This window comes from Jatropha curcas, chromosome 6 (assembly GCF_041381405.1).
Source record: "Jatropha curcas cultivar XTBG-Jc1 chromosome 6, XTBG_Jcur_1.0, whole genome shotgun sequence".
In the NCBI taxonomy this organism is placed as follows: Eukaryota; Viridiplantae; Streptophyta; class Magnoliopsida; order Malpighiales; family Euphorbiaceae; genus Jatropha; species Jatropha curcas.
Genome location: NC_143156.1, coordinates 8,909,746 through 8,935,556, shown reverse-complemented (window position 1 = coordinate 8,935,556; position 25,811 = coordinate 8,909,746). Strand labels below are relative to the sequence as shown.

Genomic DNA, 25,811 nt, shown 5'->3' with positions numbered 1-25,811 from the left:
TTATTTTGCACCAAAATAACAATAACTCTATGTAATAAGCTTAGGTTATTTAGTAGAAACAACTCAAGAGAAGAGGTTTTTCATTGCCATAGCAAATGAGGGATTACTGAACATAATATCGAACTTTCCATATTTCGATACTGCTAAACAAACTGTGTTTTGGACATGAGAATCATTTGTTACATCACAATAAACATAGGGGATGGTTTCTTCTGAGCTCACCTTGAATATCTATAACAATTAGACATTAAATTAAAATAATGAAATTGTTCAGTTTTGTGTGCAATGTCTACTTGGATAAAGGAGGAAGGAAAAATGGTAGACACCATATGGTTGTTGTTGTGGTTATGACACCATATGTTTTTTTCTCTCCCTCAATTTAGAAATTAAACACCAGTAAAGATTTCAATTTTTTTTTATGCTGTTATAATTTTTTTAATAAATTTTAAATTTATTTATTTACTCTTTTGGTCTTTTTTAATTTAATACTATTTCATGTTATTAATTTTCTTATTTAGCTAGTAAACTAAAAATGGTTAAAAACACTTTTAAAAAAAATTATCCAATTCCGGTATCAAATTAGAACCAAACCAAAACCGATGGTTTTAAAACCGTCTAAAAACGGTTCGGTTCCAATTCCACTTTCTTTGAAACTGAAACCGATAATTTTGGACTGAAACCGGCGATTCTAAAACCATGTTCATACATAATAACTTGAAATGCATGTATAAATTCCTAGATATTCTACCAACAACTCACAACATCACCTTGAACCTGCTGCCCTCATAGAAAAAAAACCCGAATAATGCATAAGCGTAGAACTTTAATTTTCACTTAAGTTGAAGGGAAACACTATCTATACATGATAAAAATAGGAACTTCAATGAGGCATAAGCGTAGAACAACAGGATTGTCGATCATTTTCCTCCCAAATTACAATCAATTTCTGCTACATTTGCTATAATTTATGAAAATTTCTTCATACTTCATTAAAATTTATAATCAAAATGCTTATATAATTATTGTCAAATAAGAAATGAATTCATGGCATTAAGGTGTCGGAATGCTTTCTCAGGTTATTTTTATTTAAGAATGGTTAATTTAAGTAATTAAATTACCAATCAAATAGAATAAAACATCAATTTAATTGATTTGGGTTTTTGATTTCAAATATAAATATTTTATATAAACTACTCTTTGAACTAGGCTTCTGATAAAATAGGCTACCTCTGGATTAACTTATCTAGTTCCATAACCATGAACTAAAAGTGGCTGCATGTTTCTCCTTATTATTAATTGAAAAAAAACACATCCCAAAGGAAATATAAAGAATATTAATATTAATATACTTAGTCGTTGAAAAGTTAAGTACATGATTTTTTTTTTTCCCTTTTATCTTTGTCACTTATTTTTTGTTTCTCTCTTTTACCCTTTCAAATAAAGCTATGTTAATTATCACTAGGCTAAATACTTTTTTATAAGACATGCTCGGATTAACCTAATACATTTCTCTCTTGTCTCTCATGACAAGCTCTTGACTCTCTTGTTCATGTAACAAGTTTCTTATCTCTCCGCGGAATCTTTCTCTTCTTTCTTGAATACGAATCAAGCTAATAGCTCAAATATGGATTTACTGCCTATTGAAGAGGTTTATGTTGATCTCAACTCGGAGGAAGCGACGGGTAGACTGGAAGTCACAGAGGAATCAGATGAAGTGGATAATTCGACACCACAGACTGAACGGTGTAGCGGTGAGACGGTTGCTTATTGATAAACTAGTTAATAACTTGGCTTTTAAGGACACCATGGCACAGATTTGGGGACTGTTGGATAAAAACAAGAACTTGATATCTGCAGTTGTATCAAGCTAAACAAAGTGAAGGAAACTGAAACTGAAATACAATAAATGATAGAAAGAAAATGAAGAAAACCACACTTTATTGGATGATTAAACACAGAGAGTTGAAGGCTTATTTATAGCCATACTCTAAACAATAATAGTAGACAAATATGGCACTAACAGTAACATGACTTGACCTTAACAAACTATCAGATAAAATAGGAGAACTAATAGCAAATATCTAAACTGAACAGATTATTATTTGAATCAATCTTTAACACACCCCCTTGATTCAAAATCACACACTCCAATGCTGGAACAGAAGAACAAATGTTTCTTAAGTGGAAGAGCTTTAGTCAGAACATCAGCAAGTTGCTCTTCAGTGCTGCAATAAGTCAAACTAATTTGCTCACTTGCGACCAATTCTCGAATGAAGTGATGACGAGTGTCTATGTGTTTAGTCCTCCCATGTAAACCTGGATTTTTTGCCATGAAAATAGTGGATTTATTATCAGAAAAAATCTCAGTTGCTCCCTCTTGTTCTTGATTCAAATCCTTCAATATCCTTCGAAGCCAAACTGCTTGACAAGCTGAGGCGGTTGCAGCCATGTATTCTGCTTCAGACAACGATAAGGCTGTCGTTGGTTGTTTTTTTGAGCTCCAAGACACAGTACATGATCCAAGCATGAAAACCTGACCTGAAATGCTTCTTCTATCTTCCACAGAATTAGCCCAATCGCTATCCGTAAATCCTTTTAACTTGAATTCTGAGCTAGATGTATACCAAAGTCCAAAATTTAAAGTTCCAGCAACATATCGCAGAATTCTTCTTGCTGCTCCAAGATGCTGCTTTGAAGGACTGTGCATAAACTTGGAAACAACTCCAACAGAGAAGGCTAAATCTGGCCTTGTGTGACATAAATAAATCAGTCCACCTACTAAGCTTCTGTATAATTTCCCATCTGCAGATTCTGAACCATCATTGACTTGAAACTTCTCATTAATATTCATTGGCGTTGTGGTGGAGTTACAGTTTAGCATATAAAATCTTCGAAGAAGATCAATTGCATACTTCTTTTGAGATATAAAAATCCCATCTGCTGTTTGTGTAATCTCCATGCCAAGAAAGTAAAGAATCATCCCCAAATCTGTCATCTCAAAAGCTTTCATCATATTTTCTTTAAACTCAAAAATAAGAGAAGATGATGATCCCATGTAAATCATATCATCTACATACAAACATACTAAAAGCAAATCTTTCTCTTATTTTTTTAGATAAAGGGTTGGCTCATTTTCACTTCTAACAAAGCTAAAATTTAGAAAATAAGAGTCAATTTTACTGTACCAGGCTCGCGGCGCTTGTTTAAGCCCGTAGAGAGCTTTTTTAAACTTGTATACCTTACTTTCCTTCCCTTTGATTACGAACCCTTCTGGTTGTGATACATAAACTTCTTCTTTCAGGTCACCGTTTAAGAAGGCGGACTTAACATCAAATTGATAAACCCGCCACTTCAGCTGTGCAGCCAATGCTAAAACAATTCTTACAGTTTCAAAGCGCACAACAGGGGAAAAGGTTTCTTCGTAATCAATACCTTGCTGTTGACAATATCCCTTAGCTACAAGTCGAGCTTTATGCTTTTGAATGCTCCCATCAGCTTGGTACTTTGTTTTGAAAACCCATTTCAACCCAATTGCATCTTTTCCATCAGGTAAATTAACCAAATCCCATGTGCAATTTTTCTCAATAGATGACATTTCTGCTTTCATTGCGGTACGCCATTCTTCACTATCTGCTGCTTCTTCAAATGATGATGGATCAACATTTGCAAACATTGCAAATTGAACTAAATCTCCTTCTGCAGTGATGGCATCATCTTGAAACACCTCAAAATTCCTTGAACGTGAAGATGGTTGAATTTGTCGCCTTGGCCTAGTCACTGATTGAGAGAAACTTGAGACAATAGGTATCTCTTTTTCCACCAAATCCTCATCGTCAATAGGAATTTCAACAGTTGGTGTTATTTTTGCTTGACTTTCATCCCATCTCAAGCTGGCTAATTCATCAAATATAACATTTCTGCTGATAATAATTTTGCCACTAATAGGATTGTACAGCCTATAAGCTTTGGATTGTGACGAATAACCAACAAAAATACACTTTTCAGACTTGCCATCTAGTTTTTGTCATTTTTGTTGGTTAATTAAGGTATAGGCAATACAACCAAAAATTTTCAGGTGGCTGACAGAAGGCTTCATGCCTGACCAAACCTCATAAGGTGTACTGTTCCAAACAGCTTTGGTAGGAGATATATTCAACAAATAAGCTGATGTAGCTATTGCTTCCGCCCATAAATTGTTTGGAAGATTTTTGGCCTGCAATAAACTTCTCGCCATTTCAACAATAGTGCGATTTTTCCGCTCAGCAATGCCATTCTGCTCTGGTGTGTAAGGAGCTGTCAATTCCCTCCGAATGCCATTATTTTCACAAAATGAATCAAAATCAGCAGATAAGAATTCTCCTCCCCGGTCTGTGCGAAGAGTTTTGATGGTTCGGCTGCTTTGCTTTTCAACTAAAACTTTGAACTTCTGAAAATTTTGGAAAGTTTCTGACTTGGTAACCTGAAAATACACCTAGCTGAAACGACTACAGTCATCAGTAAACAACAAAAAATATTAACTCCCTCCAATAGATTTTGTTTGCATGGGTCCACACAAATCTGCATGTACTAATTCAAGACATTCAGATGCTCTCCAAGACTTTCCAACAAGAAATGATTTTCTGCTCTGTTTTCCGTAGATACAACCTTCACATAAACCAATTTGGCCAATTCTAGGCAACCCATAAACCATTTCCTTTTTACTCAACAATTTTAACCCTTCCACATTTAGATGACCATACCTCAGGTGCCACAAGGTAGAGTCATTAAGTTCATTGCCAGCAACTAAAGCACAACTTTCACCTCCAGACACATCAAGGGGAAACAAATTATTTTGAGCCATAGGAACACTAACAATAATTTTGCCAGATTTTTTATCTTTAATCTCGCAACAATTATTATCAAATAAAACTGAATACCCTTGTTCATTAATTGACCAACGCACAGCAAATTATTTGTCAAACTGGGTGCAAAATAAACATCATCTAGTAATTTCACATTACCGTTTGACCGGACTGCAATAGAGCCGATTCCTTCCACTTTTATCTTGGTGTCATTACCAAGCTTTACTTCCTTCTTAAAGTTTTCATTGAGCGATGTGAATGCAGCCTTTTCACCCGACATGTGGTGTGAGCAACCACTGTCAATGAACCACACCTCAGTTGGCACTTTCACCTGCACATCTTGCTCCACCTCTTGGGCCATGAATAATTTTTCTTCTGCCTCAACTTCTGCATAACTTGCCTTTTCTTTCTTTTTCAGCTTCCAACAATCTGCTTTCACATGGCCATAACCTTTGCAATGATAACATTGAACATTGCTGCTGTAATGCCTCTGTTCACCACTTTCTTTATGATCATCATGCTCATAAGATCTTCCTTTGCCTCTTCCTCTTCCTTTGCTACTGCCTCTACCGCTGCGTCCTCCTCTGTTATGTTCTTTTCCTCTACCAGCCGTTCTTGAGTCACCGAATGATGAGGAAGCTTTAACCTGAAATGCCTTATCTTCTATTTTCACCGAAGATCTGCTGTTCATTCTTGCTTCATGAGATTGCAATGACCCTTTTACATCATCAAAGGTCAGAGTAGACAAGTCCTTGGATTCTTCTATAGCAACAGCTACATGGTCAAATCTAGGAGTTAAACTCCTTAGAAGTTTCTCAACCACAGTTTGATCAGTAATTTTTTCACCATATGATCTCAACTGATTCACAATTGTGGACACTCTAGACATGAAACCTTGTATCGTCTCATCTTCGGTCATCAATAAATTCTCAAATTCACGGCGTAGTGTTTGAAGTTTGACCGTCAAGGATTTATTTCCTTGATATTCTTTCTGCAATATCTCCCATGCTTCTTTGGAAGTATTTGCTGCTGCAATCCGTGAGAAAATTGAATCATGAACAGGTTGTTGAATGCTGAATAAAGCCTTGTTATCTTTTTTTCTGTTCTCTTTGAGTCTTGCTTCATCAGCATCAGTAGCTGCAAAACCTTTTTCAACTAATTCCCAAACATCTTGGGATTTGAAGAGTGTCTTCATTTTGATGCTCCAAAACTCATACTTTTCTCCATCAAAAATGGGTATGAGTGGCTGTGTGGAAGAGGAGACGCCATTTACAGCCATGACCTGAGTTCCTATTGTATTTCACTCCCTCACGTGTTTCTCTCTTTCACTCTATTGAAACTCACACTATCCAGACAAGAACCTGAACCAGGCTCTGATACCACAATGTTGGATAAAAACAAGAACTTGATATCTGCAGTTGTATCAAGCTAAACAAAGTGAAGGAAACTGAAACTGAAATACAATAAATGATAGAAAGAAAATGAAGAAAACCACACTTTATTGGATGATTAAACACAGAGAGTTGAAGGCTTATTTATAGCCATACTCTAAACAATAATAGTAGACAAATATGGCACTAACAGTAACATGACTTGACCTTAACAAACTATCAGATAAAATAGGAGAACTAATAGCAAATATCTATGTAACATCCCTTCCCGGTCCACCCGTTAACTCAAATGAACCGAGCTGAGACGCTACAATCTGGTTGAACCTATGTCCTTTCATGCTAATATCATGTTGTATGCTGAATATGATGTTAAGCTGTTGCTTTTTACATTAGGAAAATATAGATATGTACTTAATATTTACAAGACATGAGACTAATTTTCAAAATGAAATGGGCCCAACTGTGTGCTCTGTACATGCCATGATAAGGATAGACAGAATCAAAATAACAAAATGAGTAGCTACCCTGAAGACTGAGTCTTCCACAGATGAACTGCAGTAGTTGTAAGCTGATTCTCTACGGTCCAGTCTCGAAACCTACGAGTTAAATAAATAACTCGCTGAGCAAATAATGCTCAGTGGATATCTCAATTTAATAAGAAATAAAACAATAAACATATAAGCACACATATCATTATACTTTCATGATTTTACATGTTGTTCAAGATGCTGTATAAATTTTGCAACTTTTATTAACCATCGTATAATTTATAAATAATAAATCACATAACTGCATGGCTCCATAAGGTTATAATGAAACCAAAGTGATAAGAAGAACTGTATGAACTGTATGAAACTGGATAAATACTGTATGGCTGGGCTGTTATGGCCCGTATATAAATCATATCCACTCAACAGCCTGTAGCTGGAGTACCAAACTGTATGGGGCGCAGATCTGCTATCCTATGTCGCGACATAGTCTTATCTACGTGGTTTCTGCCTAACCTTAATGGAGCATATTATGTGTATTGTGATAATACAAGAATTATTTAGAAACTATCTAATGAGGAATAATGCATACCATTGATAACGTATAAAGTAACTTGCATGGAAATACTCTAGCTATTGCACCCGCGATGCAATTCTTACTACCATTTATGTAACTAAATTTTACCATTCAGATTAAGGAAATTATTAGTTTGAATTTAAGTTCACTTAGAAGGTAAAATGCAGTAATAATTTTAGGGTGAATGAATCTACATATGCATTCCAACATGATTTCTAATGTGTTCTTGAAATCTGCCAGACAGCCTGTACATGTTTCACAAATCCTAGCATAACTCTTTCTGTATACGTCCAATTTAGGTTATTCTAAATTCTATGGTTAGCTAACATCTTAAGGTACAAAGTTTTCTTCTATCACATCTCTTAATTACGTTGGCAAGGTAGTCACATATTGAGCTCAAGTAGCAACTGCCAGTCTGCCCTGCTGTTGGTTTCCAGCCTGCCCAGTTTATACTATTTTGGTCATATCTCTCAATTTATAACTCCAATTTAGGTGATTCTACATTCTATGGTTAGCTAACACATTAGGCTACAAATTTTTCTTCTACCACATCTCTTAATTATGTTGGTAAGGTAGTCAAACATTGAGCTCAAGTAGCAACCGTCAGTCTGCCCTGCTGTTGGGTTCCAGCCTGCACAGGTTATACTATTTTGGTCACAGATCTCAATTTATAACTCCAATTTAAGTGATTCTAAATTCTATGGTTAGCTAACACATTAGGGTACAAATTTGTCGTCTACCACATCTCTTAATGACGTTGGTAAGGTAGTCAAATATTTACCTAAATGAGCAACGTTCAGTCCGCCCAGACTGGTGGTTTCCAGCCTGCCTAGTCTGTACTATTTTGGTCATATCTCTCAATTTATAACTCCAATTTAGGTAATTCAAAAACTCATGGACAGATAAAACATAGAGGAACAAATAACTCTTCTATAACACTCCTTAATTCCATCGTTAAACAGAGTCAAAATCAAGGTTAAGTTACTGGTCAGTGATCCAACAAACCTGGTTCAGCATGAATTCAATGTCTACTTCATTCATTCAATTCATCCCATGCTTTATCACCATTTACAGACCTCTAATTCAACATTCAGCAACATATCTTTGTATTATCCACACACTACAGAAGTGTTCATGCAAGAAAATATGAAAAACTAAAAGAGATATCAAACCTTCAACCAAAAGAGCTTTAAATCTTCTTATTAGCTTCCTTTTCCTCCAACTTTGAGCTCCCCTCTCCTATACATCATAACTCTTATAAATCATCTAAAACCTCTAATTCAACATTCAGCAACATATCTTTGCATTATCCACACACTACAGAAGTGTTCATGCAAGAAAATATGAAAAACTAAAAGAGATATCAAACCTTCAACCAAAAGAGCTTTAAATCTTCTTATTAGCTTCCTTTTCCTCCAACTTTGAGCTCCCCTCTCCTATACATCATAACTCTTATAAATCATCTAAAATATCACAAAAGTATGAAATTTAAGAAAGGCTACTTACTTGGATAGAGTTCTAGGTTGAATTTAGTGTTTAAATCACATGAAAAGTGATGGAGAAAGGAAGGAGATGAAGAGAAAGATAAGAGGAGATGAAGAGGAAGATGGAGATGAAGAAGAAGACGCTGAAGATGAAGATGAAGAAAATGAAGAAAGCAAACTGAAATGGAAGTCTCGTGTAGTCCAAATATATCTTTGATTGTGTGTTAAAAATTACCAAATAGTACCTAAATTTTCCATATGTTACGTTTTAATACCTAAACTTTCTATTTTAGTGCAAGTAAGTCCTACTCCTTATACTTTGATCTTTTTGTTTCATTCAAGTAAGTCCACTTCTTTTACTTATTTATGGTACATCCCATTTTACCCCACTCTGGCGTTAACTGGTTTCTAGTTCGACCCGACTCGACTCATGTATATGCAACGATTCGATTCAGTAGGATGTTACAATCTAAACTGAACAGATTATTATTTGAATCAATCTTTAACAGGGACCAATTATGGGACTCATAATCAAAGAACTGGGAAATAATGCTTTAATGTTTCAGTTTTTTCACCCTATTGATCATAGACCCTAGAACTTCTCACAAAATTTGATTCTACTGAAGGCATTAAAACCTGGGGAGAATCTGCGAAAAGTTGAATTGACGACAGTGGATTTTTGGATCCAAGTGCATGATCTCCTGCTAGGTTTTATGTCTGAAAGAATTGCGAGGAATATTAGGAGTTACATTGGTGAATTCCTGCAAGCTAATTCCAAAGACTTTAATGGTATATGGCGTGAGTTTATGCAAACTAAAGTTCGATTGGATGTCCTCAAACCATTAAAATGGAGGATGCAAATTAAAAAACCAAATTGTTGGTCTTGGATCACTTTTAAGTATGAAAGATTATCAACATTCTATTTCTCTTTGTGGCATGCTTGGGCATTCAAATCAATTTTGTTGCAAATTATTTTTAACTCCAAGCATTACTCGTGAACAATTTGCATATGGTGCATTCGTGCGAGCTGATAGTCAAAAAAATAATCTAGTCGGTGCCCAGTGGTTGAGGTCGGAGAAGTCGGTGGAGCATGGTGGACTAGCACAGGATAAGGCAAGAAATTTGAATGATTTTGAAATTCCTAACTTTAAGGATTGCACATCAGCTCAAGTCCCTATTACTAACGTTGGAGAGGTGAGCAATAAGGCCCATAATAAAGAAAAAGATAAAGTAGTTGATTCTGGAGCGGATAAGGAATTTATGGAGATCCAGATGGATATGGAAACTGACACTGATGGATTGATTGTTATGGATCCTAAAAGAAGACGTTAGGATACTAAAGAACCAGAAGCTATTACTAGAGCGTCAGAAGCCGTTAATGATTCTTTGGATGCTGTCAACCAAAAAAATGGACATGGGGCGGGTACTACCGATCAGGCCCACTAGTCAATGTGAGTTCGCTATGTTGGAACTTTCGTGGGCTTGGGAATCCACGTACAGTTTCGGAATTGAAAGACTTAGTGTCTACAAAGAAGCCCAACCTGATCTTTTTAATGGAGACCAAAGTGACTTGGGACTGAATGAATCAGGTTCGACGTTTGCTTGGGTTTTAAGGTTTCTTTACTATGGCTCCGAAAGATTTAAGTGGTAGCCTTGCTCTTTTATGGAAAGAGCGTGATATGTGGTCTCTTATTAGATATAGTAGGTATTTTATTGACGTGAAATTTTCCATGCAAGGGATCTCCTCTTTTCGGTTTACTGGCTTCTATGCGATGCCAGAGAGACATCGTCGTAGGGAGTCATGGAAGTTGTTGGAGTCATTGAAATCAAAGTCAACTCTTCCATGGTGTATTTTCGGGGATTTTAATGATATGCTGTTGTATGGAGACAAGATGGGGCGGGTGGTTCAACCAGCATGGTTGATTGATGGTTTTCAAATGACGGTGGAAGGATACGGCTTACATGATTTAGGTTATACAGGAAATCACTTTACTTGGGAAAGAGGTAGGGGGAGTGATGATTGGGTTTATAAGCATTTGGATTGTGCACTGGTTAATGATCACTAGCACTCTATTTTTCAAGATGCTATGCTTCACAACATTGATGTAGCGCATAGTGACCATGCTGCTATCTTTCTTTCCCTGGGCATTACTATATTCCGCTACACCCAAAGACCTTTTCACTTTGAAAATTCATGGCTACATGAAATGGATGTTACACAGGCAGTTGAATAGGTTGGATTTTAGGTCAAGAGTTGTCCATTGCTCATCGACTGAAACAGTATAGCGTATATTTGGACAGTTGGGGCAGGCAGAAGATGAACCAGTTTCGGGATAGATTGCAGCAATATAAATCTCACATGCATCGCTACTGCTGTCAGTATGATACCTTGTCAACGCAATTATATAGGGCGGTGAAGGATGCTTATATGCTGCTTCTTAGATAGCACGAGTTATATTTGAAGCAAAGAGCTAAGCAGCTTTGGCTCCAGGATGGTGATGCCAACATGAAATATTTTCACTCCACGGCGAACTCCCGACTGAAAAAAAAAAATTATAGAGAAGTTAAAAAATGATGATGGCGACTGGCTTACATGGGAATCGGGTTTGGGGGATTGGATTGCTCAGTATTTCAAGCAGCTCTTTACGTCTAGCCAAGGAGATTATGAGGAGATCATGAAGTGTGTTGAAACCCAAGTTACTGCTGCACAAAATGAGATGCTACTATGTTCGTTTACAACACATGAAGTCAAAGCGGCAGTGTTTAGCAAGGCACCGGGACCTGACAACTTCATCCAGGTTTTTACCGTTCTTTTTTGTCAGTTATTAGTAGTGATATCAGTAGAGCATGCTTAGATTGCTTGAATAATGATAATTCAGCTCCTGGTCAAAATATTAGCAATATCATTTTAATTCCAAAAAAAATGTTCCTGATTTGGTTACTGATTTATGGCTAATATCTTTATATAATGTGATTGACCGGATTACACGTAAGATGTTAGCTAACAGGATGAGAAGTTGTTTAGACTCTGTAATTTCAGATGTTCAGAGTGCTTCTATTCTAGGAAAACTCATTACGGATAATATAATGATAGCCTTCGAGACGATTCATTTTCTAAAAAAGAAGACACAGGGTAGAGACTCATATGCTGCTTTGAAGACGGATATGAGTAAGGCATATGATTGCGTGGAGTGGCAATTTTTTAGTTTCATGATGTTGAAGCTAGGTTTTTCAGAGATTTGGGTACATAAAATTATGAGAATGGTCGCAACCGTATTTTATTATCTATCTCATGGTGTGAAGCAATTCGGGCCTATTATTCCTTCTCGGGGTCTTAGGCAAGGGGACCCTCTCTCCCCATACTTATTTCTGATATTAGGGGAAGGGTTATCGGCTCTCTTATGTAACTTTGAGAATAGAGGTCAGCTTCATGGTGTTCGAATTGTAAGGTCAGCGCCTTCTGTTTTGCATCTTTTTTTCACAGATGATGCATTTTATTTTTTTAAAGCTAATCTTTCTGAAGCTTTTATCATTAAGCATTGTCTTGCTCTCTACCAAGTTGCTTCGGGTCAACAGGTGAATTATGAGAAGTCAGAAATTTATTTTAGTAAGAATGCTAATTTAGATGTTGAGGAGGCTATCTGTGGTTTACTATGTGTAAAGAAGGTGTTGGTTCCCAGCAAATATTTGGGAGTGTCATCTATTGTTCGGCGTAATAAGACAGTGGTATTTCACTATATTTTCGATAAAGTGTGGATGAAGGCTACATGGGTGGAAGCGAAAATTGCTATCCCGAGTGGATAAGGAGGTACTTTTAAAAAATGGTTGTTCAATCGATTCCTAACTATTTGAAGATAGTTGTTTTTTTTTTTTTTTTTTTTTTTTTTGCTACCTCTGAGCACTTGTAATTCAATTGAAAATACTATGAACCGTTTTTGGTGACATCATGATTCCAATGGTGGTTCTGGAATTCACTGGTTTTCATGGGCAAAATTGAGCATAGTAAAGAGAAGGCTGGTATTGGTTTCAGGTCACTTGCAAATTTTAACATTGCATTTCTGGCAAAAATGGGATGGCGGCTTTTAATGAGACCCCATACACTGGTTAGTAGGATTTTCTAAGCTCGGTACTATCCAGAATCAGACTTTCTTCATGCTTCCTGAGGTCAAAGCCCAAGTTACTTATGGCATTCTATTTTTGCAGGACAAGCTCTACTGAAACAGGGATGATTGAAGCGTATTGGATCGGGGTGGGACACTTTAACCTTGGTTGCTAGATCCTGTAAATCCTTATATTCTCGATCATTGAATGTCACGGGTATGGAAGGGATTACAATTGTTGACTAATTTGTGCCAGGACAGCAACGATGGGATGAGGAAATTTTATGTAGTTTATTTGCTGCAGAGGAGTTCAATATATTATGCAGATTTCGCTCTCCATACATGCGACTCATGACTCTTGGAATTGGAAATAGGAAGCTAAAGGGATGTATTCAGTGAAGAGTGGCTATGAAGTACTCCAAACACAGTATCGAGGGCATTCAGGGGTAACACTGTATGAGGGAATTGAAGTGATTAATTATAAAGTCTAAGAGTACAACTTATATAGATACAGAGTCCTAAACTAAGTATACAGAAGTGATAAAAATAGACCTAAACAGAAAGATAACAATAGATACAATTATTAGAAAACAGTTACAAGGAAGACTTATCTCCTTTATCCTCTATACGCCCCCGCAAGATGGAGGTTCCATCGGAAACTCCAATCTTGGATCGAAAATGTAAGAATGGGTGTTTGCGGAGTGCTTTAGTTAACATATCAGCAATTTGACTTTTCGAGCTGATATGCAAAACTTGTAGAAGACCAGCTGTAACTCTCTCACGAACAAAATGGTAATCCAATGCCAAATGTTTCATTCTTGTATGATAGATTGGATTAGCACAGAAGTAAGTTGCTCCAGTATTGTCACAAAGAATAGTTGGTGTGCCTTTGAGCTTTTGTCCTAACTCTGTCATTAAATTCTGCACCCAAACAACTTCAGCAGCCGCATTGGCTAAGGCCTTGTATTCTGCCTCTGTCGACGAACGGGATACCGATTTCTGGCGTGCAGACCTCCAAGAAATAACATTGGAGCCAAGATATAAAACATAAGTTGTGGTTGATCGACCTTGATCTAGTTGTCCACCCCAATCAAAGTCAGAGAAGGCCTTTAAAGCGAAGTCAGAATTGCGATTAAGAGTCAGACCATGATAAATTGTGCCCTTCAAATACTGCAATACATGTTTCAAACCTTGAAGATGTACATGGGTCGGCTTATGCATAAATTGGGATAATTTGTTGACAGCGAAGGAAACATCCAGGCGCGTCATAGCCAAATATTGCAGCGATCCAACCATTTGCCGGTAAAGTGTCGCATCGGCAGAAGAAGAACCATCGTTGAGAACAAATTTTTCTGAAACAAACATGGGAGTGACGGCATCTTTAGCACCAGCCATATCAAATTTGTGAAGCAGGTCTGCAATATATCGATGCTGGGATAAAAATAACCCAGTGGCAGTAGGTATGACCTCTATGCCCAAAAAGTGATGCAACATGCCCAAGTCTTTAATGGAGAAACGAGCCGCTAGCTTCGCAACACAAATATCCAGAAATTTGTTATTATTCCCTGTAAGCACAATATCGTCAACATAAATCAAAAAGTATGTTGTAACTCCATTTTTGGCAAAGATAAATAAAGAGGCATCTGCGCTTGACTTCTTGAAACCCAATTGCATAAGAAAGGTAGTCAATTCAATGTACCAAGCTCTTGGCGCTTGCTTTAAGCCATAGAGAGACTTCCGTAATTTGCAGACATAATTCGGAAACTGTGAATTAACATAACCCGAAGGCTGCACCATATACACATCTTCATGAAGAGTACCATGCAAAAATGCATTATTCACGTCCAGCTGTCGCAAAGACCAGCCATTAGAGACAGCAATGCTCAACACTACTCGTATTGTGACTGGCTTAGTTACTGGACTGAATGTTTCAGAATAATCTCGGCCAGGTTGCTGCAAAAATCCTTTAGCCACTAATCGGGCTTTATATTTATCAATCGATCCATCCGGTTTCCGTTTAATACGGAAAACCCACTTACACCCAATCGGAACTGCAGCTGTCCTAGGAACCAACTCCCAAGTTCCATTCTTCAAGAGAGCATTATATTCTAGATCCATTGCAGCCCGCCAATTATTATCCTTCAAAGCTTGCTGAACCGTTCGAGGTTCAAGAGAGAAAGGGAGTGGATACCTTGTAGTAACATTAACAAAAGAGGAATTAAAATACCTCGGGTTCTGTTTGCGAGCACGTTGAGTTCTCGGTGCAGCTGTAATAGTCTCTGGAGCTGGTATCACTGTTAAAGCCGTAGCATCAGTTTCAGGAGGTGGAGTAACAGAAGTAACAGGCACAGCGTCTTGAGTCGGAGCAGCTGTTACTTGCTCTGTAGCTAGCAATTGAGCATCACTTGATACGGAATCACAAGGGACAATTTCTGAACAAACTTGAACAGCAGGTGTAGCATTCACAGTACTAACCTGTTCCGAAACTGAGTCCACAGCCGGTGGCGAAACAAATGAGGGCAGAAGCATATGTACAAGAAGCACCTCCACTAGAATTGAAAAATTGATGAGATTTATTGTACTCCTTGAAAGGAAAGACAGGCTCAACAAACTTTACATGACGAGAAAAGTACAATTTCTTAGTCGACATATCAAGACATTTATAGGCAGACTGCAACCAAGGAAGACACATGGAACAGAACGTGACTGGAATTTAGATGTTGTGTATGGACGTAACCACGGATAACACAAGCAACCAAAAGGTTTGAACTTCCCAAAACTGTGAGAATGACCAAAAAGCTTGAAAAACGGTGTTTGAAACGAAATAACAGACGATGGCATCCGATTTATGAGATATACTGCAACCTGAAACGCATAAGTCCAATAGGTATTAGGCAAAGAAGCATAATTAAGTAAGGATAAACCGGTCTCAACAATATGCCTATGTCGCCTTTCAGCAGTACCATTATGTTCAGGCGTGTGAGGTGGTGAAGTATAATGAGAAATACCACAAGCTGCAAAATGCGATTTTAATTTGACATATTCCCCACCATTATCAGAAAAAACAGAAACAATTTTGGTATTAAAATAATTCTCAACTAGACGTTGAAAGGTAAGAAATAAATGATAAGTATCAGACTTTCTTTTCATCGGATATAACCAAACATATTTAGAAAAATGGTCAATAAATATAACATAGTATTGATACCCATCAATTGACATTTTTGTTGGTCCCCAAACATCACTATAAACAAGTTGGAACGGTTTGGAACTAGTCAAAGAATTCTCAAAAAAAGGAAGCTTATGGCTTTTACTCATAAAGCAGGAAATACAATGGAAATTGGAAACAGAACTGGACAAATACTCAAATCCAGATTGTTGGAGAACTAATCTAAATACTTTATTGGAAGGATGACCAAGCTTATGATGTAAAGAAGACAATGAAGACTCTTTCGTTGTAACATTCAGCTGAGGACGTTTGGAAAAGGTTGCACAATAAATATCATCAATGTTCTCTCCTCGTAGAAGCGGCGCCCCCGTGGACAGATCCTTCACAAGAAAATAAGTTGCAAAAAATTCAACAGAAACATTGTTAGTTCGACACAATTTAGCAATAGAAACCAAATTCCTTTTCAAATTAGGCACACATAATATATCTGGAAGAGATAAAATTATGCTCGCAGTATTAATACTTGTAAAACCAGTGTGAGAAATAGAGTGACTGTTACCATCTCCCAGAAAAACTTCATCCGGACCACCGTAATCAGAATACCCTTGAAGAGAGGAGGGACTCAATGCTACATGATGGGATGCTGTTGTATCAAACAGCCACGGTTGAGAATTCATTGCCGTTGTAGTGTTAACAGCAGGTACAGTGGACACACCAACATTACTGTGCTGAACTGAAATATTATTCTCTTTTAGAAAACGAGCCAGCTTTCGACATTCAGCAGTACTATGTCCTGCAATTTCACAAAATTGACAAACAACACCGTGCCGATAGCTGCCTCTAGTCTGATTTGAATTCTGATGATAACCTCCACGATTATTATAACCTCCATGATTGCGCCTGTAATTAGAATTAAACCCCTGATTCTGTCGTGAAAAGTATCCATGATTCACGTTGTTCCCATCAGAACCAGCATTTTGCGACTTAGTAGTGGACTTCTGAGTGACATGAACTGTTGCAATATTAGAGCTAGCATCCTCTTTCCGTTTCAGTGATCGCTCAAAATCAGTTAGTTTTTCAAACAAATCAGAAAACGAAATTGAAGTTTCACGCACTTTAAGAGCAGCAACAATTGGGGCAAATTCATCTCCCAATTGAGCAATGATGTGCACAATCAAATCTTCATCACTAATAGGGTTTTGAGTAAGAGCCAATTCATCAGCCATGGCTCGCATTTCATTCAGAAAAACAGATACCTGTTTGGTGCCTTTGGAGTTTGAAGCCAATTTGGTCTTCAGAGAAAGAATCCTCGATCGTGAGGTATTTGCATAACTTTGGGAAAGTCGATCCCAGACATCTTTCGCCGATTCTGCCGACGATATTAGTGGCTGAATTGATTCAGTGCAGCTGCCCAAAAGAGCGCTTAAAAGAGTGTGATCTTGCCGATACCAGATAGTATAATCTGGGTTTGGTTTATTGTCAATCGCCGCTGACGGCGCTGGAGTAGAGCCATCAATATACCCCAGTAACCCTAAGCCGATTAAGGTGGATTGAACTTGCTTCCGCCAGACTGGAAAATTATCCTGATTTAGTTTGATTGGAAAATGCGTAGGAGCATTGAGCTGAATAACAGAAGAAAAAGAAGAAGACATATTGTAGAATTTGGATCGTTTGCCTCGTTAGAGATTATAGGGCTCTGATACCATATGAGGGAATTGAAGTGATTAATTATAAAGTCTAAGAGTACAACTTATATAGATACAGAGTCCTAAACTAAGTATACAGAAGTGATAAAAATAGACCTAAACAGAAAGATAACAACAGATACAATTATTAGAAAACAGTTACAAGGAAGACTTATCTCTTTTATCCTCTATACACTGCTAGTCTGGAGATTTCTATGTAGTTTGTCTCTGTCAGCAAAGGTTTTGAATTTTATATGGAGGGCTCTCTCTGATATATTGCCCACGAAGATGGTATTACGTTCTAGGAAGAGTTGAAGTTGTAGTCTTATGTCCTTTGTGTAATGCTGGAGATGAGTCGATCCTCCATTGTTTAGTCTCTTGCTCCTTCACTAGAGAGTGCAAGCAAATGTCAAATGTTGGCTGGTGGGGTGCAGTGGCCAGCTTTGCATATTGGTTTCAGATTATTAGTACTCATTGTGCTAAGCATGTTTGTGGGGAAGCAACAACATTGGCTTGGGAGATTTGGTGCTCAAGTAACAGGGTCGTTCTTCAAAATCGCAGGTCAGCCCCACAGTCGATAGTTCTCAGAGCTCAACGATTTTTGAAGGAATGGTTATCTGCACAAGCATCTAAGATGCAGTACCATGCAGCTGAAGGAGTTAAAGCTCCGTCAACATAGCAATCTCCGTCTTCAAGTATGCTTAAACTTAATGTGGATGCTACTTTTGATCTGATTACTCATAGAGCTGGGGGTGGTTGGATTGTGCGTGACCACCATGGTTTTTGTTTGGATGGCAAGATGGTGGATTTAGGGGTGGTGGCTAGCCCTTTGCTAGCAGAAGTGTTATCGATTAGGGAGACGTTGAGTTGGTTGAAGACGCGTAGCTTCTCGGCTGCCATGCAAGTTGAAAGTGATAGTATGATAACCATCCAGGCGTTACAACGAGCTAATACAGATTGTTCCTATTTTGGATCGATTATTAACAATTGTCAAACTCTCAGTAGGGAGTTTCAAGCTTTGTCATTTGTTTTTGTTCAAAAACCAGCGAATCAAGTATCTGACTCGCTTGCACCAGCTGCTGCTAATTCCATGTCTGGTTCGGTGGAGTGGACAATTAATCCTCCATCTTTTATTTCTGATGTAATGTTTCTTGATTCTAATACTATATGAAGCATTTGAATTTTCAAAAAAAAAAAAAAAAAAAAAAAAAACTTGTTTAAATTTTAAAAATAAAAAAAAAAAAAGAAAATTTTAATAAGTACATGATTCCTTATTCAGTAATAATTGTAAATAAGTTATCAAAAATATTTATATATAAATTTTTTTCAGTAGAGAGAAATAAAACAAAAGGAACCTAGCTAACTATTACACCATCGAGGATGAGGACGAAGATATTTATCACATTATCACAGTGACAGCATCATGAAGCAACTAAAACAACCATGAACTAGAGGAAAGATGGTTCCAAGGCGGCCAAGCCACTCCATTAACTATACTTTTCTGAAGCTGCAGATTTAAAAGAACCCAAGGAAGCTCGTAAAATAGGAGTACAATCAGATTCCAAACAGTCATGGCGGATAATAGTAATACTAGAAGAAGTCTCCACACTAGACCTGCAAATAATACAAGCATCATCCAAGGAATTGTTCTCTGTCTCTCACCATTGGTAAGGAAATGATTGTGAGATAATACAGGAATCGCAGATTGAACTATTATATTTACCAAAAAAATACTTAGAAAAAATTAAGAAGAATAATTTCCACATGGACACAACTTCACATCACTGGAAAGATACCAGCAAACAACAGAATAAAAAAAAAAACCAAGAAACTTCAAACCCTACGAGAAATAATTGATCGATTGAAGATAAAAACTTCTAGAAGATTTCAATATGAAGGGCTAATTTTGTCTTCCTTAGTGTATTGTTGCTGATGATCTTTGTTGTTCTTGTTCATATCATCATGATGATAATCTATGAGTGCTTTGAAGAACGTTTCTTCAGAAGGCAAGTTATTAATAATCTTGATAATCTCAGGATCACCAGATGATTCCAAGGGCATAGGTGCAAAAAGATCGGCAAAAAGATCACCAAAAATTTCTATAACTTCTGCGGGTAAATTTTCATAAAGGTCAGCAAGAATATCAAATCCTTCTATGAGTCTAGAACTCGGTAATGTTGTATCTTCAAATTCAATAATTTCAGTATCTTTATCTTCAATTTCTAGAAGTTGATTGAAGAAACTCTCATCGAACGGTAGGATACATGTATCCATATCTTTATCAACATCTCCTAATTCACTTGGCAACAATTCATTCAGTTCCATATCCCGACTGATCATATCCTTGGAAACACCCATACTCTGTTTCAGTATGTAAAATAAATGTGGGAAGGAATAAATCTATAGCTTTGAATGGCTATATATATGCATCTAAAAATATATTCCTTGTAAGAGAAGGAATAGGAATCCTATTCCTATTAGTAGAATCAAATTCTTTGTATTATTATTATTGAAGCCTGTTAAGAGCATAATAGTCCAGTACCCAAACAAAAACCTCCAAACCAAAGCCCCAAGCTATTTCGTCATAACCTACCTCCATAAGCTCTGTTCAAATGCGGCAAGAAAGATCCATCAGTATTAAGTTTAATGCAAGAAACATTAGGAGGACGAAAGAAATCCAACGAATGCAACTCACAACTGGGTTCGAATTAAAACACCGAATACTCATAGCAGAGGAAAATTCCGTAGAGCGCCGATGAATCTGCTGCACAAGATAAGAAATAGGAAATGAGTTTTCAGAAAAAACAAAATCATTACGATTTTTCCAGATCACCCATGAAGCCGTTCTAAACACAACAGCCCAATCAACATTTTTTTCTTTTTTTTTTTTTTTGCAAGGACCAATCAACATTATTTGCAAGAATAGGAGGTCGAAAGAAATAACATATATATTTTTTAACTCATTGTTTCTGAAATATATTTTAATGATTAATTAATACATGAATGTTATATTTTTTAGATAAATAATATTTTTGATTTATGGAAATAATTTTTATTTTACCATACACATGACAAAATACTTTTTGGATAATATATGTTTTAAAGAAGATTTTTTAAATTGTTTTACGTTATATTTATTAATTAATTTTTACAATAATTATAGTTTATGATAAGTCCTTATTAGAAAATTTGTTATTCCATTAATACTTATATTTGTATAACATAATAGAATATCATTTAAAGAAAATATACATAAACTAAAGATATTATTATTATGTTTATTTTTTTATATAAATTGATTAAATACTTTTATCTTTATGTTCAAGGAAAAAAATATTGTCTATAACTAAATATAAAAATTTAGGCTCCATTTGTTTCCATAAAATAACTTACATGAAAATATTTTCCATAATTTTTCGTTGTTTAGAGTACTCAGAAAAATAAGTTAACGGAAAATATTTTCCTGGTCAAAAGAAAATTAAGTCATTTTGTAAGGAAAACAACTTCTCATTTTCGAGAGAGTAAAATATTTTTCAGACATTAACAAACCTTATAAATCCATATTTTTTAATTTATTAATCATCATAATCACTACCACTAGTTACCATTTATCACAGACCACCACTACCGGCTACCGACGGCCACCACCACTGACCACCAGTGGCTTTCATAATTTATATTTTTTTTTCATTCTTTTCATATTAAACAATAAATTTTTAAATTATAAAATTTCTATTATTATTAATATTTTTTATGGTTTTATGAAATAAAAACTTTAATATTTTTAACTAATTTTCAATATTACAACCAAACAACAGAAAATAAATAATTTGAAAAATATTTTTCAGCAAGTTATTTTACGAAAACAAACGGAGGCTTAGCATCTATAGAATTATTTTCTTGGAAATTTATTTTCCAAAAAAAAAAAAAAAGAAATTTCAAAGAAATGATGAATTCTGCAAACTATATATTCTCACTGCAGTTTAATATGCATATTATCATGATTAAATATTACTTCATTACTTAAAACATGTATTGAAATTTTATTCAATAACAATATCACGACTCATATTTTTGTTTAATCTTTGATTGAAAAGTTAGTTTGATTCAATTATAGCATACTTCAAAATTTTTAAATAAAGAAATTGAGCTAGCGAATTTAGGTGGAGTCTATTTATGTATTATGTGCAGAAATGATATAATAAATTTGAATTGATTTCAATTTGAGATTGGGTTGGATGATAATTACAATATCATTTTTCATTCCTCTATAATAACTCCATTGTCAAGTCACTTCATCATAATTCCAACTTGTTTACTCCTTCGACTGAGAGGTTAGGTTAGTATCGAAAAGGACATGATTTTGATTGAGATTGAAAATAAAATGCAATTCCAGAATTGAATTGTATTTCTTTTTTTCACAATTGTAAGCCTTACTTACGTGGCACTTTAAGCCTAAGTGTCATACATACTTCAGTAATACATAAATATTTTTTTTTTCAACGACTTACAAGACGATGGAAGCTCTAATGCACCAACACAAGTTTTTCCATATTGCATAACAAGAAAGCTTCCTTTTTTAGAGTGCAATTTCTTCATAGACAATGAAAATAAAACTTGTTATCTGACAAGTAAACTTTATTTTGCACAATAACAATAACTCAACATTAAAAAGATTAGGTTATTAAGCACAAGTAACTCAAGAGAAGAGGTTTTTCATTGCCATAGCAAATGAGGGATTAGTAAGACTAAAACCTCCATCAACTACTAAATTGATCCCACTAATGTACTTCGACTCCTCACTTCCTAAATAAACAGCTGCCTCTGCTATATCTTCTTGTTTCAATATAGCCTCTTTCAAGTTCGCCGCTGCATAAGTTACCTCTTCAATAGTCTTCTCTGGCAATTCCATTGTTCTCTTTACTTGAGGGGTTATTACCAAAAATGGAGAAATACAATTAACTCTTATCCCATATTCACCCAACTCCACAGACAAGTTCTTAGCCAGACCAACCAAAGCATGCTTTGATACAACATATGGATGTGCAGCCCCCAAACAAGTTACTGAAACAACACTTGCAGTAAAAATTATATTACCTTTCTTAGCAGGAATCATGACCTTGGCAGCGTGTTTGGCTGCCAAGAATGCACCAAAGACGTTGACATCAAAAACTCTTTTAAAATCTTCGTTTTCCGTAGCCAAAATTCTAGGATCTAATTTTCCTGCAATTCCAGCATTGCTAAACATAATATCGAGCTTTCCATATTTGGATACAGCCAAGTCCACTGCGTTTTGTACATGGGAATCATTTGTTACATCACAATGAATATAGGAGATGATTTCTTCTGAGCCAAGCTCTTTGCAGAGAGACTGGCCAAGCTCATCCTGGATATCTGTAACAATTACATATTAAATCAAAATAACGAAATGCTCAGTATTGTGTGGAATCCCTACTTGGATAAAGGAGGAAGGAAAAATGGTAGGAAAATAAGAGAGGATTTTGTTTTGATTTCCTCTTCTTTGGGAAGAGAAAAAAAATAAATAAAGAGAGAAGGAAAATAAGTTTTTTTTAGGAAAATTTCCCTCCAAACATGTTCCAGTATAGGAAAAATAATTTTATTTTCCTCCTATATCCAAATAAAACAGAAAAAAAAATATTTTCAAAATTTTTCTTTCTTCTTATTTTCCTTTGTATCTTTTCCTCCATCCGTTCTTCTATCTAGTAGTGTCCATTGAATTTGAGAGATCACCCTTAAAATTTTTGCCCTATGAAAAAAAAGACAAAAATAATCCTGAAAGATATTGCTAACTATGTCTCAAATGGTTTGTTATTCATTTTTTCTAACAGTGGCATCACACTTGCCATATTAAAGAGAAGAGAAATGAATCAAAATAACACTCTATTTGGAAAGAAGAGAAATAAAAATAACGAAGGAAATAATAAGTAATTGTTAATTTTCTTTACATTGTCAGTTTGTACCCTTGTGTTTGGATGACGAAGAAAAATAATGAATAAAGAAAATAAATTTATTCATTGATATTTTATTATTTATTTTCCACGTCTATTTTCCTCAGCTATTTTAATTCTTTCAAAAAACAGCTCAATTCAAATAGAGTTTTAAAGTCGAGAAAAGAAGAGGAAAGTATTATACTCAAATATCAGGGAGCAAATGATAAAAGAACCATTGAAATCTTTTAGGGATCCTAGATTTGAATCCAGGCAAAGACTTCCAAAAAAAAAAAAAAACAACAGAAATTTTGAAAAGAATTAGCTAAAAAGTATTAAGACAAGAAGAACAATTCACCTGCAATGACAACCTTAGCTCCTTGTTTGACAAATAGCCTTGCACTGCTCTCCCCAATTCCGCTAGCTCCACCTGTTATCAAAGCCACCTTACCATCCAGCCTGCAACCACAAGTAGTTAAACACAAACACATCCAAGTTATTACTTACTACTAAAAGCTGAAAATTGCTAATTTGATTACCTCCTACTGATTGAGGTTACAGAAGAATCTGTGCTCATCTTGATCTCTAAATTAGGATAGTCAACAGTAATGGTATAACGATCCCCTGATGCTTCCGAGATTGCATTTATTATGTTTGAAGATTGGATCCAACTTGCACAGATTAGTAATTTGTTATGACTTAACTATGGTTGAATTTATTAATTGATTTTAGGACTAGACTTGGTTACATTTGGTTTATGGGAGCATCTACTTTTTTTTTTTTTTTATACACCACCAACATCCAGATTCTATTACCAAATACTAATAATCTAGGTAGGGGCTTAATCACAGTTAAAATCCCTCCTTGCATGTGTGTTTAGTAAAAATCGAATTCGAGAGTTTTTTCCACACGGTCAACCTGCGTTACTAACTAAACTACAACCCATACGTACAGGTGCATCTACTTTAATAATTTTTTAAATAATATCTGTTTTCTTTTTTTTTCAATAATTAGAATTATCTTCATTTAAAAAAAATTATTTTTTCAATAATTTTCTGTTTTCTTTTTTTTTCAATAATTAGAATTATCTTCATTTAAAAAAAAAAAAACTATTTTTCGTTGATTGGTTTCGTAAACGAAACTGTAAACTGAATTTGGTCAAGTCAATATCTTGATTTTCTATAAATAAGTTTTAATACTCCATATTAGTTTATTAATCTAGTTAGGCTTCTTTTCAAAGCAGTTTCTCGTTATCTTGTAAAGATTCCGCCTTGTATATGAGACAAAAGCCCAGAAAAAGGAAATCCAATCTCACGTTTTCTCGAAGTTTTGAAAAAAAATAAATTAATCAAATTGGGATTGTAAAAGTCAACGGCGAGTATTCAAGCTTTACCTAGATATTGATATTAAAGGTTTTATTTGTGCATTCATATTCCAAAATTTCATTCCTACGTTGAGTAAAACCTCTATTCACACATGAAACGAGACAAATAAACAAAATTTTAGCTTTTTTTTTTTTTTTTTTTTTGAATCTTATCCTAGATAAAAAATCAATCATTGCACGATTTTCAGAATTAGGAAAAAACACTAATTTGGACAAATGCTACGCACCTAAATCTTAACATAATTCAATGACACCATAGTTTGTAGATAAAATAAGACTGAACCGTGAATTACCTTGCGAGGGAGATAAAGTAGCCTAGAATTCAAGCTTGAGCTCATCTTTTTCATCGAAGAGGTAGTGGAGAACGTAAGTAGCGACTCAGACAACGGTGACCCAAACACCGAATATGGCCACATGAGTCTTTAACTGCTTCAATGCCATTGCCTTGTCTGGCTCCGCATAAACATCCCTGAAAACATGATTTCTCGATTTTAATTCAACTAGATTTTATTTTCCTCTGGTTTTTCTATTTCACAACTTACTCCTTTTCTTTCAGAAAATCTTAAACTCTAGACGTGGTTTTTTATATGTAATAAAATAAAATAAAATTGAAGCGAATGTTTCAAGCTAATCACATCATTTGTTAACTATTGAAAATTAGGTTTAGATTGTTTAATTTTCTTGACTTTTTCTAGAGCTTGGTTAGAAGTATTTATATTAGAAAAAGACCGGTTATATTTGGAT

General features: G+C 35.5%; 2 protein-coding genes, 1 non-coding gene and 1 pseudogene across 3 annotated transcripts; 1 reads left to right on the top strand and 3 right to left on the bottom strand.

The window, feature by feature from the left end:
- Positions 1–17,113: 17,113 nt before the first annotated feature.
- Positions 17,114–17,246, bottom strand: LOC149495509 (small nucleolar RNA Z247). Its single transcript, XR_016321530.1, has one exon. It is a non-coding gene; the product is annotated as a small nucleolar RNA Z247 (small nucleolar RNA).
- A 1,186-nt stretch (positions 17,247–18,432) lies between these two features.
- Positions 18,433–18,906, top strand: LOC149495508 (uncharacterized). Its single transcript, XM_089723182.1, has one exon. The coding sequence runs from the start codon at positions 18,433–18,435 to the stop codon at positions 18,904–18,906; it is 474 nt and encodes a 157-aa protein (XP_089579308.1).
- Positions 18,907–22,262: 3,356 nt separating this feature from the next.
- LOC105646302 (short chain aldehyde dehydrogenase 1) lies at positions 22,263–24,362 on the bottom strand. The gene is made up of 3 exons (XM_089722244.1): positions 24,223–24,362; positions 24,042–24,142; positions 22,263–23,129 (listed from the first exon to the last, which is right to left on the bottom strand). Exons 1-3 carry the CDS (start codon positions 24,258–24,260, stop codon positions 22,435–22,437), a joined length of 834 nt encoding a protein of 277 aa, XP_089578370.1. The 5' UTR covers positions 24,261–24,362; the 3' UTR covers positions 22,263–22,434.
- A 1,020-nt stretch (positions 24,363–25,382) lies between these two features.
- On the bottom strand, positions 25,383–25,546 carry LOC105646288 (mitochondrial import receptor subunit TOM6 homolog pseudogene; annotated as a pseudogene).
- Positions 25,547–25,811: the final 265 nt, after the last annotated feature.